Source organism: Equus przewalskii, chromosome 17 (assembly GCF_037783145.1).
Source record: "Equus przewalskii isolate Varuska chromosome 17, EquPr2, whole genome shotgun sequence".
Taxonomy (NCBI): Eukaryota; Metazoa; Chordata; class Mammalia; order Perissodactyla; family Equidae; genus Equus; species Equus przewalskii.
Window position 1 is genome coordinate 23,996,142 of NC_091847.1, and position 15,796 is coordinate 24,011,937.

The 15,796-nt window shown below is 35.7% G+C and overlaps 1 protein-coding gene across 3 annotated transcripts in view; it reads right to left on the reverse strand.

Annotated features, from left to right (window-relative positions):
- The window catches only part of LRP1B (LDL receptor related protein 1B), a 1,824,802-nt gene that overhangs the window by 940,965 nt on the left and 868,041 nt on the right, over window positions 1-15,796 (reverse strand). For all 3 annotated transcript variants that reach the window (XM_070581263.1, XM_070581262.1, XM_070581261.1), the window contains one exon: window positions 24-186. In XM_070581263.1, the coding sequence (XP_070437364.1) occupies window positions 24-186 (163 nt within the window). The remainder of the gene's footprint in view (window positions 1-23; window positions 187-15,796) is intronic.

A 15,796-nucleotide genomic window follows, 5' to 3' on the forward strand; every position in this document is an offset into this window, starting at 1 on the left:
CACTACAAAGAAGAATTTCTTACCCTGCTATTGGATCTACTGCTATTGCCTTAGGATTATGAAGCTCCAGATCAATCAAGGTGACACATACAGACCCGTTGTAAGTACAAACAAAGATCCAGTCACTGACATGATCCACAAAATAGAGATTTCTGGTGAGCCAGTCAATCGCCATTTGTTGCACATCTGAAAAACAACACACACAAAATCACTGAGTTACAGGTGCAAATCTAGCATCATAAGCCAAAGAGTACATAAGTCTGTCCAAAGCATCACAGAGGACATTTCAAAAGCATAGGTAGTTTTATGATAAAAAATTGCAAACACAACTTCTTGCTATGCCAAACTAAGTGATTTAATTATTCTGTAAAATAATGACTACCTCTTGATGCCTTTCTTTTTGCTATCTAAGGACTGAGGATGACCTAAACCAATGGATCAAGAGAGTGTTATCATAAATATAAGTATTTACAATAAAATCTTCTCCTAGTTTTTGCATTTGTCCAGAATAGTTCATTCGACCCAATGGGCATAACTGGTTCAATGGCCCCACTAAACTCTTTAGCAGTAAGAGGAGTAAACTTTTTGTGAACTTACATAAACCTTTATCTTCAGATACTCTTCTATTAAAAAAAGAAGGGTGGAGAAGGTAGACAAGGAGATCTTTAAGATGCCTTTGTTTATAAAACAGCATCCAAAAGCTTGGAAATAAAGCAAAAAGGGAAGTGATATGTTCTTTAAATGACATATGCAGGCATTGTAAAACAGGTCTGCTCAAAGATTAATTCTCTAGAAGGATACTGTTCAATAGTACTTTCTGAAGTGATGGAGACACTGTCCAATAATGTAGCCACTAGCCAAATGTGTCTAGTGAGCCCTTAAAATGTGGCTACTGTGACTGGGAAACTGAATCTGTATTGTATTTGATTTTAATTAATTTAAATTAAAAAAATGTAAGTAGCTAGTGGCTACTATAGACAGTGTAGCTCTAGAAAAATCTATCTGTATTTGACCTGAGTATTTTCTGTTTGATCAGATCTATACACTGCAAGGGTTCATGCTAATTTGTAGATATTTGTCTGGTAGAAAGGATAACCCCAAAAGTTATGGTTTTATTACCCTGTGAGGCATTAACCATTTTTATACCTAACCTACAAATCTTATTTAAACATTCTTTTTTTTTTTAAATGCCTATAAATATCCAATTCCACTAATGTTCTCAGATCAGCAATACTGGGCTGGTTCCCTCAATAATGCCATAAATGAATTCCTGGTCCATATTCATTCCTGAATTTTATGACAGTCATGTTTTTATCTATTGGAAATGATACCTTGATACCTCCTTGTTCAAACCCACTATGGATCTATGATTTGTTGACTAAGCAAAGTTTCCTTCTGCAACTCGAACCTAAACATTCTTCCTACTCTATGCTTCAAAATACTTTCTTAGTAACATGCTGCTTCAGTGACTGATATCCTCTCAACAGAAAGACTAACGTAGATGCACGCGTCATCATTATCATTCGTAATGTAATGTTGTCAAAGCAAGGTAGAGAAAGGAGCAACTTTACGGGAATTTCTATCATGCCTTACAAGGACAAGCAGAATGCGGATTTTGCAATTCATTGGATATACATTTTCAAGCTATTGATTCTAGTTTCATTCCTGAATTACAGGGTTTTTATCAAAACATAAGCATTTAAACGTCCCACAAACTGTGTGAAGCTTTTTTTCAACCAGTTCAGCAACTAGGATTTTTTAAGGAATCTAGACTGTTTCTCTGTCTCTAGAAACCTGGAAATGTTTGCTTTGTTTTATTTTTGATTCTTTTTGCATTATTATACTAGCTAGAGCACAGAACACACTGTTTCAAATGTCATTCTAAATACCTTGGATTCAGATAAAGTATGTGCCAGGGTCCATTCAATGACCCATCCCTCACGCTAGGCATGCAGTTGGTTTAGTCCATACAATTGTAATTTCAGACAAAAGAACTGCTTGACAGCATTCACACCTTCTTTCAACTTTGTATCACTGCAGAAAGATTCTCTGCTACTGAAACAGTAGCTATTGTTAACAACCATCCAAGTTTGAAGCAGCAAGGTCTCTCTAAAGAACCTAATAATTAGCAGAACACTTCATAATTGTGAGAAGTGGTTTTGTTACTTTTTCTTATATTGGAAGTTTCCGTCTGCTTTTAATGTAATTTTTATTAAGATTGGAGAATCAAGGCAATTAGACAAAGAGTTCAAGTAAGCAAGCTGATAGATAGAGAGAGATAAATAAATGTGTGAAATGATTTAAACATTTTAGGAGATAGATGACTTGTCTAGACAACGGAATCAGTATTTCATTTTCATATTGCTGAAATATAACAAAGTTCAGAGGAAATCGCCGAAGATAACTGTAACTTTATGACATTACAAAAAAAAATCTGTAAAGTTTCAGTAAGACCGTTATTACTTTACTGTTACTAGAACAAAATTTTAAATATGTTCCTGATATTATGTTCTCTAGTTGGCTTTTATTCATTCTTCAACCAAAAGTCACCTGGATTTTTCCCTCACTGATCTTTTGAAACGGCTCTTATATGGTCACTCAGAATTTCTCAATTGCCAAAAGCAAAGGTTACTTTTCTGCTATCTACAAAATAATCTAAATATCAATGTTTGTAAAATTTTAAATAATCATGAAAAAATATTGAAAATATTCTGAAACATGTAAAGTATTATATAAATATAAATAACTATTAGCAATGTTTTTAAACCCAATATTTGTTAGGTTTATCAATTTTAAGTTGTACCCAGTGGAAATCAATTGAAAAATTTAAGGGAAAAGTGAAAAAAAAAGAAGAATGAAGATGATGAGTACTTACAATAATTTATAATTGGACAAAAAATGTTACACCAGATTTTGTATATGTCATAAGGCAAGTAGTTAGTTACAAGAGTTGGTGAATGTAGAACTTAGACATTTTTAATTCACTAAAATGTAACATATACTTAGTTTCAAGGACTGAATTATCTTTCCTCAAAATTCATGTTGAAGTCCTAACCCTCCGGTGATACCAGCTCAACACAAGGTTGACATAAGGGAAGACATATTGTAGAAAAGAAATTATATTGTAACTTTGAATGACCTCTGATTAACAAACCCAGCTGGATAGATACCCTCCAGGAGATATTCGTGCTCCTTAGATTTTATGGCCCCTGCTTGTGTATGTACCTCCCAGCTATGATAAGACAATAATAACTTTGTTCTTTTAAGTTCTTTAAGAATGTGAGGACCCCTGGACAGAGAGCCTATGCTGATAGCCATCATGAACAACAACTGAAGGATGTGGTGTGGTGACTCCCAGTCTGTAACAACAGAGAGTCAACATTTCTAAGCCCCTTCCTTATATCCCACTGGCCTATATAACTGCTTCAAGATTCTGTGCCTCCTTAAGATGGTTCTTTAGCATGCTAGCCCACTATCTTCGAATTTGCTAGCTGATCACTTAACAAAATGCTCTTTCTGTGCCTCCATCTTGCCTCTTGACAACTGGCTTTTGTCTTGTGGTGAGAGGATTGTGCCATTTTGTGTGGTATCATAAATTTGGTGACTCTGGCAGGACTTCAAGTCCTGCTCATGGCCAGTCAACTTTGGAGGGGCAACCTGTCAAGTAAGTCCCTAGCAGATGCTGACGTTTGTTTTGTCTCAGGGATCTGCCCTTTTTGCTCTCCCATGCCAATGCCGGTTGCTTCCCTGTGGTGGAAACAGAAATGGCTACCTCTGGTGGGTCGACTGGCTCACATCTGGAGTAGGGTAAGTCGCCTCAGGGATGCACCGCAGAAAACATCTTTCCCCTCCATGTGAGGTTCCCCTCCTTGAAGAGGGGAATCATCTGGTTAATAGGGTGCCCTGCCAGAGTGGGAAGAGGTATAGAATTTCACCTGGAATCTGGGAGCCGGTTCACTGCTTTCTGGTTTTTCTGTGTCTTTGTCTGTAAACAGCTCTAGGATGAGATGTCTTTTGGATAAGTGACCTTGTTAAAATGTGTTTGTGCCTAAAATTATCTAATATGTCATCAGGATTGTAGATTAGGGGTCTCATTGTGAGATTTTTTGCTGAGTTAAAGTCCCTAAGCTAGGATCATGGGTTTGGGGAGACAATATAAAAGGGTTACAGCCACTAGGGCACTCAAAAGGTTTGGGTTAGAGTCCTGTGTTCTGGGATAGGGTACCAGAGTACCCTGGGTTAGAGTCTCAGAGTACTAGATTTTGGTGTCTGTTCATGTTTGTCTATGTCTGTCTTATTTGTTAAAATTGGCTATTTGGGGGCTTACACTGTTTCCCAGTGATCATAACAAATTCTCTGTAGAAATTACCTTCTTTCTTGCAGCCACCTTAGGAAGAGCTCCCTAAAGTGGGGATAATGGAAAACAGCTGGCAAGATAACCTGGGATAATTTAAAATTACAGTGGCCACTCTGGGTTCCTTTTGAACTTTTAAACCATGAAACAAAGAAATCTTTAGAGTCAAGGGCTCCACCTTTCAATCAAAAGTTTCCAGAAGTTGTAAATGTTCATGGAGAACAGGAGACTCTTACCAAGCTTGTTTTGTGCCCTGAAGGCTTGGCTTGATAATCGTCATGTTGGGGGAAGGGCTCCCAAAATTACAGTGGGACAAAAATATGGTTCCACCTCATTTTGCAGTCAGAGATAATTGGACAGAAATGCGGGCTGCACTCGTATTTGTGGCTAAGGGTCCTACCAAACTACCATCAGCCTCAGGGGAATTATATGGGCTATTAGAAGAAAGCCTTGACTGGGCCTTCATTGTGAGGGTCTTGGTTTTGGAGACTCCCAGAGATTTTCATGATCTGGTTCTAGCTGTAGTATAAATATACTTTTGACTAGCTGTGTCTAAATTCTGAAACAATGGGAAGCACTAATTCAATCCCCAACTGTAGCCTCTTACTCTGCATTTTCCCAAATTGGGCAATTTTTAGCTAAGAGTGTGTAGTACGAGCTACTAAATACTCATTGGTTTATTGATCTTCTACTCCCAGAAATAGTTATCATCCTTCCTTGTCTCTGTCTTTGTTTCATTTATCAGAAAAAGGAAAAAACCATAGGGCAAGATGCAGGCATCTCCATAAGCCTGTTGCCTGGGTGGCCAGCAGAAAACGTTGCTGTAGGGCCTGCCTATGGAGTATGTGCATAGGGTGGAAGCTGTTGCTAAGGGACATCCTGGAAGCCAAAAAAGGCTGGAAAAATTGGTAGGCATGAGTATAGCTGTTAAGAGCCATTAGGGCACTCGCCACCTCAAGAAGATTCCGATGATAGGATAAGTTGGTCATGGAATGGGGTAGATGATGACAGGTCCCCTGCCAACCTCAAGAAAATGTTGCTGCAATGATGAGGTATTCTGTAAGGCACACACAATCCCCAACCCCACAGCATCTCCCCTCTAGGTGTTAGTCTGACTCTAAGAGACCCAAAGCATAGCTTTAGCTGTTACTGTGCATATAAGATGAGGGTCTTTTTCTTTTGTTTTGTTCTAAGTCTTGAGAGCTTGGCTTTGTGACCTCTTTGGTCATGAGGGGTCTCAGTCCATCAGGGACCTTTGTCATTTCAACCTTTGTTGCTTTTTAGTGCACTACCACATATGCAGCAGAAGCCTTTGCTTTCTTGGACTATTTTTGGGAGTAAACTTTCTGGATCTTGTGAGGGCTACTTTGCACTCTCTTTTGAGGATGACTCTTGCATCCATAGTTAAGCCATAAAAGCTTATTGGTTTAACTTGCTATTAAGATCCTACTTGCCAATGGTCAGAGGATGGATCCTTAAGTTGGGAAAACTTCTAAACAGAAATTACGTAGTTGAAAGTGTGGGTCAACCTCTTTCCAGTTCTTTGGGGAACTGGAAACAGCCATCTGGGTCTTGCAAATCCCTGTTGGGCCAGGGGTATGGCTCTAGAAGGTGTTTCAAAGTTCACTTGTCCTTTTCCAACCCCCAAACCTCCCCCGTTCCTCTCAAAATGCCCATAGGTATTGGACATTAGAAACTGAAAAGGCAAATATGCTCCAGAAATTCCATTTTGGAGGAAATGTGACTCATTTCTCTGTGCCTTTGTGATGTAGATCGACCAATAATGTCATTTGAGTTACAACCCAAATTCTGAGAAATCAAGAGCAACCATCCTTAAAAAAATCCTTGCAAGACTGGAAATGCAGATCTAGAAGCAGTTCAGAATTCACTCATTTCCCTTATCTCAAAGAACTTGCAAACCCTGCAGGTCATATCTAGCCCATCACTAACTTCTAGGACTGAAGAAAAGGAAAAGGAAAAAGGAAAGAAAAATGGCCATAAGAGTGCCCTCACCAAAATCTCGCACCTTGAGTATCTTCTCTACCAATATTAGCAAAAAGGCTTAAAACAAAATTTGGATTCATAACTAGGGAGTCTTATATTACTGTACCTGATTTGTAGTAGTAATTTTAAAATAACAGCTGTGGAGTCTATGTGTATGTGGGCCTATATGTATGTTGTATATGTGTGATATTTTACCTCCACATGTTATAGCCAAAATTAAGAGCTCTATTCAATTGGCTTAAAATAAGTGCATATATAAATTATTTCTAAATGCAATAGAAACTAACCTGAATGTCTTTCAAGTTAATGTGATGTGAAATAATCTTTGGTAAATAAAAGCTTATTTAAGTTTCTTGGTCTGATTAAAATAGGCATGTCCTCAAAGTTATCAGCATTGGATATGATTCAGACATACAGCTTGGGTTTACTAGTCAAATAAGCTCATGTTATCCCTGTTACAAGTTTGATAGCAAGATAATAGCTTTGAATGAAAACTGATTTTGTCTCATGTATCAAAAACTTTATATGCAATCTAAGTAAATATCAGAAACAGGTAAACTAAATAAATGTAAAAACAGTAAAAGTTTTTTGGGAAACTTTTTAAAAATGATTATGTGTTACAATGTATGTACTTAAAACAATTTAAGATGATGGCTAATTGCTTTAGTGTCACAAAGTTTTTTGAGTAATCTAAATGTGATTGTTACAAACAAATGGTCTAGATGTAAGATAAGAGTTTATCAATAAACTTTTAGCAAATATTATAGTTTATGACATGAATACTTAAAATAGCTTCCAAAATCTCTTTGGTAACTTGAAACATTAAGGCTTTGCTAGGTTAAATTGAATGATAAAAATTCATGGAGTATCTAGATCATTTCCAAATAAGATAAAATACTAGACATTAATTGCTAAATCTGGTTTATCTACCTTTGGCTTCTTATTACAGAGAAACTAAAATACATTTGGGTCTATTAGTAAATATGTCCTGTATTTTATTAAAAATTGTAATACAAAGTAGCATGTTACTAGAAATTATGAAAAATATATAGAATGCTAATATAAAAGTTCATAATTGCTTACTTTTTAGTTTTCACTAGGATCTGTAAGGGTTAAAATTCTAATTAATATATGTAATTAAAGCTACTAAAATTAATAAGGAAAACATCTTTGTATTCAAGGAAAGTAAGATTCATGTTTTCAGTAAAGAAGGTATAAAGAATGGAAATATTTTTGTTTGTTTTGTTAAGAAAGATAAATTTGTTCAAAAGTAATAGGAGAGAACAAAGAAGGCATGGGACAAATTCTAAATATAAAAAGAAAGTTAGAGAAGGTTTGTGGAAGAGGAACCTGAGAAAGAGTTTTATGCATGGTTAAGTGGGCTAAGATTGAATTGAATCTAATCAAGTAAATGAATTTTAATATAAAAAGTAAGCTGTTGCAAAAATTAAAATTTGGTTTTCTTTGTCATAAAAGGGATAATTTTCTTAGACTCTTAGTCTTCTCTTAATAAAGAGGTTATAAAAGGTTTTTCTTTCCTTTTGAGTAAGCCTATCTAAAAGGCAGAAAAATCTATGCTTTGTTAAAATAATTTGCTATGTTACAAAAAGGCTGAGGTGTCTCTATTATCCTATTAAGGTTTTCTTTTTTTTTTCCCACTGTTTCTCTTATGACTTTGATTGAATGGATAACTGAACATTGTTTCACAGTGAAAATTGTTTCTTATTTGACTGAGGGTTTTAAAATATTTTTATATTTTTGACAAGCTTCATTCAAAATTCAAATCTTAAGTGAAGTCTTTCTTTTGACCTGAAGGAAAAAAATTTTTCTTTGAGAATTTTCAGAGGACCCCTGGGACTAGTCAAAGAAATTTGTTCTCTCTCTTCTTATAAAGAAGAGGATACTAAATTAATTGGGCTTCTTTGGTATGTTAAATTACAGGGGAAGCATTGTCAAATAAGTGATGATAAACCTTCTTAGGTGATATTATGTGGATAAATGTTATTGACATAAATGTTTTAAAAATTATACAACATTCCTAACATTCTAATCTGTCTTGGTTGTCATTCATAATTGTAATTGTTATCTTAAAGTGTTATATGTCACAGAAATAGCCAAGTTTGTCGTTTACCCTTTTTGAGTCTTTTGTCATTCACAGATAGTTGTCGTTTTACTCTGATGGTTTTACAGATGTATTTCATCTTCAGAGAGATTCATGGAAAGGACTGACTCTTACTCTAGAATACAGGTTTCTGACAAATTTTCAGGTCATGAAATTGAACTGGGTAAGAAATTACAGAATTCTAACAGAGAAACTGATGACCTCATAAAACTGCTAACAGAAGATTAAGATCAAGAATAATTACACAGAACTGATTTAACTGATGAGGATGATTATAATTTGTATGACTTTTCATGTGAGACACTGTAGATTTTTTGAAGTTTTGTTTTTTCCAGATTTATGGAAATATTTTTCTCTTTCCCTTAAGCTATAACTTATAGAAATTTGGTAAAATTATACCTTTGTAAATAAAATTGAAACATTTATTTTTTTCTCTCTACCTGATCCCTCCAGAATTTGGAAACTCTTAGTGAGTGAGTATTATTTTCATGGCAATACAATTACTTGCATAAGCTCAATAAGAATCTGTTCTCCTTATAAAAGGACACAATTGGAAACATCGGTTATATTACCAAAGCCTGGACTGGAATGTCATAGTTGAGGGAAATATGCAGACTCAGATATGATAAGACAGTTTTTGAGGAAAAAAGGTTGAATTTATGGAATAACCAGTTGGAAATATTGTACTGATACCTTACTTACAGGGTTCCCTTCAACCTTACCAGGTGAGTAAAGAAGGTCACTTTCCTGACAGGTGCAAGGACCCTCAGGATATTTTGGGGACCTCAAAAAGAGAGGAATTCACCCAAATCTGTAGGTATTGCAGGTAGAGTTGATGACAAGTGCTTGGCTTGGCTTTCCTGGCATCAACAGGTCTTTAAGGTTCAATTTGAGATTCCTTATGAAAGGTTAGAGCAAAGTACATTTAAAAGATCCTATATGATTAGTTGCTATTCTTCCTATACTTACGTAAATAATTGGGCCAAGTTTATCGAAACTAGACTTACCTCATAAACCTTAGTCTTAATTTGGCTATCTGTCATAAAAATGAGGGTGATCTTAGAGAGAAAAATTGTGTTTTAATAGAAACCATAGCACACATTCATGGATATTAGATTCTAGTTCTGTTAATTAACTTTGATGTTTTTGCTTTCTATCTGTAACCTGGACTGAGTCCTGAATACTTCTATTCTCCTGAATGTCTGGCTACAATTCGCCAAACTAATATTTTCAATAATTTTCCATTATTTTCATTTGAAATCAGTGAAACTGACCTTTTTCCTGAAGCCATGCAAACTGAAGGTGGACAATTTGATATCAGCTTAAGAGACATTCATGTCTGTTGTGTTGAAACCACTCAAAAAGATACCTGAACACCTGATGACCTCATCAGAGACATTTCAAACTGCAGAAGATGCTTTGACACTGACTTCTAGAAACCATTTTGACTAGCTGCTCACTGGGTTAAGAAACAGGTCTATAATTTGCTCCAACAATTAACCTTGCTTTTCTTTTTGTTTCTCTAGAAATGCTTTTTATTGAATACCTGATTACTTGCTTAAATAAGAAAGGCCTAACTTTGCGAGCCCAACTGCATCATCGTCTTACTAACAGACTGGCTCAATGAGATGGAACAGTCTCTGCCCCTCATCAGCAGGATATCCCTCAAGATTGAGAAATGAACAACAAAGAGGGAGGACTGATACCAGCTCAACGCAAAGTTGACATAAGGGAAGGAATATTGTAGAAAGAAACTATATTGTAACTTTGAATGAACTCTGATTAACTAACCCAGGTGGATAGACACCCTCCAGGCGATATATGTGCTCTGTAGATTTTATGGCCCCTGCTTGTGTGTGTACCTCCCAGCTACAATAAGACAATGAGTTGCTTCTTTTGAGTTCCTTAGGAATGTGAGGACTCCTGGACAGGGAGTTTATGCTGACAGCCACCATCAACAAAAACTGAAAGATCTGCTGTGGTTACTCCCAGTCTGCAGAGAGTCCTAACCTCCTCCCTTATAACCCACTGTCCTATATAATTGATTCAAGATTCTATGTCCTGTTTAAGATTGTTCTTTAGGACACTAGTCCACCAACTTCATATTTGCTAAGTTATCACTTAATAAAATGTCCTTTCTCTGCCACCATCTTGCCTCTTGATGACTGGTTTTTGTCTTACAACCAGTAGATCTTGCCCCTTTGCATGGTACCACCAGTACCTCAGAATGTGACTATACTTGAAGATAAAGTCACTAAAGGGATGAGTAAATTAAAATCAGGCCACTAGAGTGTACCCTAATCCAATCTTACTGGTGTCCTTATAAAATGAGTAGATTAGGATATACAAAGAGACACCCAGGGACACCTGCACACAGAAGAAAGGCCATCTGCGAGTCAAGGAGAGAGGCCTCAGAGGAGTCCAATCCTGTTGGTACCTTGATCTTGGATTTCCAGCCTTCAGAACTGTAAGAAAATTGATTTCTGTTGTTTGAACCACACAGTCTGTGGTATTTTGTTACAGCAGCTCTAGAAAAATAATAGACCTGCTCAACTATTATTTGATAGAGTAGTCCATGCCACAAAATTATTGATAACAAAAGTAAAAATCTTGGTAAAAAATGCAAAAAAGGAATGTTTGCATGTTCTTTTTCAATGTCCTACTTGACCATTGTCTAACAGGCCCCCTCAAGAATTAGTTAATTCTCCTGGGGACTATACCTTCGTTATACCTTACAGTTTATAATATTAAATATAACATACAATAGACTTTACAATTTAATATTGACTATCCCAGGTTTCTATGAATTTGGAATTAATTTATATATGGATAAATTGTGAATAATTTTGTCCAATAGAGATGCAAATTATTTCTATCAGGCAGTAAAGATAACCCAAGTTTTATTGTCCAATGTGACATTAACTAGTTTTATATCTAAATTTACTATGTTAAATCAGTATTTTTTCTTTAATTGATTGCAAATACTTCAGTCTCTTCCATACTCCTTTGAACCAGATTTATCAACCTGCTGGTCCTCTCATTATGAGCTAAATGACTCCTTAACACACAGTCACTACATATTTGTATGAGTCATGTTTTAAACTTTTTGAAAACTATACATTGACAAATTTTAGTATTTGATTTCTTCTTTAATTATTTACTGCATGATCTTTAATCAGGTAGAGATGGCAAATTTAAATGTCTACAAGGTTTAGAAAGATAACGTAAATATACAAAACTTGCTAGGAGGGACTATGACAAACCTAGATGATTGCCTGCACGTATACATCTACCTGGAAAGGCAGGCTCAATTTTAGCTGATTGTCTTGATGCAGAAATGCTTCATTATTTCAAAGAAGCCAAAAATATGAACTTATAGACTTCATTTGATGTCTCCCAATTTTTAAATATAGTAAACTAATTTTTAAAAATTATAAAGTCTTTTGTGTATTAAATGAAACCTGTCTGCAGCCAAACTGGATCAAAGACCACTAGTGTGATTACACAAAAGCAAATGAACATTGTAGATTATTTAGTTCAGTCTAACCCTCTACTTAAAATTATGTTCTAGAGAAAGTTACTGATACCTATAAAAGTCATTGTTATTATATTAAATAAATATAATATCCAGTTGACAAAGTGGTCAGAGGATTAAATCAAACAACAAACATTAAGAATCTTGTACAATGACATGTAGTAGATATTTCACAAATATTAGTTGCCTTCCAGAGGGAACTAAAGGACACTCTTTAGTTTATGTCATTGTGACTACTTATAATATGTATGTACTAGAAAACAGCATGGTACTAGATAAAACAATAAAGAAGTTAATTAATGATAAGATAGACACTCAGTAGTGATGACATCCGGAAATGTTTTGATACTCCCCCTTTCAAGAGGTAGAAATTAATTCCTCTCACCTTGAATGTAGGCTGTTCTTTGTTACTTCCTTACACTGAATAGAATGTGGTAGAAATGACAGAGTGTGATTTCCAATGGTAAGTCACAAAAGGCATTATAACTTCCATTTTTCTCCCTCTCTCTTAGGATCACTCACTCTGGCAGAAGCCAGCTGCCATGCTTTGAGGATACTCAAGCAACCTTCTGCAGAACCCAGGCCTACTGCCAACAGACACAAGAATGAGCTTAGAAGGCAATCATCCAGCCCCAGTTAAGCTGCTGGATGCCTGCAGTCCTGGCTAACAGTTTGATTACAACCTCATGAGAAACCCTATGACAATCACCTAGCTAAGCAACTCCTGAGTTTCTGACCCACAGACGGTGTAAGATAATATATGCTTGCTCTTTTTAAGCCACTAAATTTTGTGGTAATTTGTTATACAGCAATAGATAACTAATACAGATAGCAATAGATAACTAATACAGAGGTGAAATTCCTATAGCTTTAGAAGTTAGATTTTGTTGACTTCCCATCACTTGGATGCCATTTTTAGACTTATATCTGAATTAGGCTGTCTATACCAATAACTGTTTTGGTTCCTTTAAGTTACCTGTACCTCAGCTTAATGCTAAAACACAGAGGATATTCCATAAATGCTCATAAATGAACCCTTGGGAATTTATAGATAATGTCTCTTGAAAATTTCTGCTCTATTTTAACAAAGTGTTGTTCTGTGCTGAAGCAACTGTATTCAGGAATGATCAACGTCTGGATCACTTATATAGTCCTCTTCCCAAGAATGGCAGAATCAGCATTAGTGTTACAAAGAAAGTAAAACAAGAAAGAAAAATAAAACACACATATAGAGCAACTGGTCAGGGAGGGCATCCTGAGAAGGAGCATATCTGAACTGAGGTCAGAATAGCAAGATGTTAACCTTGCGGAGATTTGAGGGCAGGGCCAACCAAGCCAAAATGAGCTTTGAAACATTCTCAGAATGAGGATAGGTGGTGGGAGGAGTTATATGATAGCTAAAATATGGCTGAATGAGAAGAGATGAGGTAGCAGAGATTGGCAGGGGTATGTAAATTACAGTAAAAGAATGGATTTTATAATAGTTACATTGTAAAACCAGAGGGTTACTTTGTTTTAAATGTGATTGACCTTTTAATTATGCAGTAAATGTACATGATTGAAAAAGTCAAACACCCCATCAAGGCTTAGAGTGAAAAACAGCAGTGTCCACTTCACCTCTCTCTACTCTCTTCCAATTGTTTTAGCTATTTCAATTGTATTTACTTCTATAATTCTGTATAACATGTTTCTACTACAATCTTAAAGTTTTTAAAGATTGTCTACTATACAAGATTAGGATTTAATTCTTTTCTTTTTCTTCTTCTTTTTTTTTTTTTTTTTGGTGAGGGAGCTTGGCCCTGAACTAACATCCATTGCCAGCTTTCCTCTTTTGCCTTGAGAAAGATAGTCCCTGAGCTAACATCTGTGCCAGTCTTCCTTTATTTTGTATGTGGGATGTCACCATAGCATGGCTTAATGAGTAGTGTATAGGTCCATGCTTGGGATCCAAACTGGCAAACCCTGGGCTGCCAAAGGAGAGTGCACACACTTCACCACTCTGCTACAGGGTCAGCCACAGTATTCTTTATACCCCTCTACGCATACCTTATACATTCACACTTTCTCTCCCATCATCCTCCCACAATATTAATTTTTAGTTAAACACTCAATGTTTATATAATTATGACTATATAAATTTTTGTTGACAGGCAAAGAAAGTAGTTTAATATAATTATACTTCCATCCTAGAACAAATTCTGCTTTTTTTAGAGTTCTGGTTTTTTTATATTATAATTTACTTTTGCATAACTCTTCAAAAGAACTCTAAAACTCCTCCTTAAATGGAAAAACACAGTAATCTATTAATTTCTCTTTAGCTTTTGACATATCTGCCATACACTTGTTCTAATCTGTACTAGCTTGCTCCATAACCATGATCTTAGGGCTTCCTCTTTTCAGTCCAGACACTTATCCTTTTACTACTTCAGAAATCAAACATCCCACTACAGTAGAGGATAGGAAGCTGTCTGGCTGTGGGGACTGGGGTAGGGAGTCTAGCAGCCTAGATACTCACAGGAGAGGTTCTAAGTGAATCCTATTACTAGTCCTATCCAATACCTGCACCTTCAGAGGTGTCCAGAGTCTCTAATTTTTGAGACTTTCTGAGATCATCTTGGCAGCCCATCTGCACTCAGCAGAGAAATATTAAACCTAATTCATTTAGCATTTAATCATCTACTCTTTATTGTCCAAAATTATCTCGCATGCTTTGTCTCCTCTCTCTTTCTTTTTGGGTTAACACAATGAAAGACATTTCTTTACTGTATTTACAGTGGACTCCCAAAAAAGAGCATATATAAACACTTCTGTTCAATATGTAGTGTTTAACGGAAAGTCCCTGGGGACAGTTTCAAGCAGGGAAGTTAGACGTCTGTTCAGCATTTTAAAAAGACCATTCTGGCTGCTGTGTGGAGAAAGCGGATAAGTCTGAAAGCAGGTGACCAGTTAGGAAAACCGTGCAATTTCCAGGAAAGATGTGGTGGCTTCAAAGAGTATCAGAGCAAAGGTGAAGTAATGTGGCATATACACACCATATTTCCTTTGTCAACATTAAATATATAATCATATGTAAAGGGATACATTTCAATTATATTCTAGCTTAGGTGAAGGAGCAAAGAATGTTAGAAATTTTGAAGACATCACAGAAAATCAGAAACATTTCAAATAGAGATTGTTTCTATCTATGTCTATTGTTATTGCATATTATGAATATTTTAACGTAACATTTTTATTTCCACTCAAATATTTTCTTTCAAGCTGTGATGTTGCCTCCACTGAAGAGAGTTATTGCATTCTTAATATAAATAAAGACAAGAGCAGGTAAAAATGAAATTTTTAAAAGGGTAAGATTGTAAAGAAACTATTCTGTTTTCTCAATTTATGTGTCTCTTGGTTTAAGTGGGAAATTAACATTTAGGATTTATAGCAAATTTCTTTACTAGAACATTTGAAAATGCCCAGTGAATGATATGATGATGTAATTGTATTTATTTTATATGTCACCATAATTTTTATCAATAAGCATGTACTCATTTCATCCCTACATGATATTAAATAAACGGAATTGAGCAAATAAAGGCTCTGTCTGCTTGGTATAATAATTAAAATGGTATTACAGAAGTTCAATTCAGCTGTACTATGGGCAGGCACACCCTTAATCAGGAAGACGCTTAAGCAGGAGCAAAATCTGTGGCATGTTACAGAGCCCTTCCCTTTTCCCTTAACTAATGAAAGATAGCCTCTTCCTAGGCTCTGATTCTGTTTCTCAAACACATGAAAT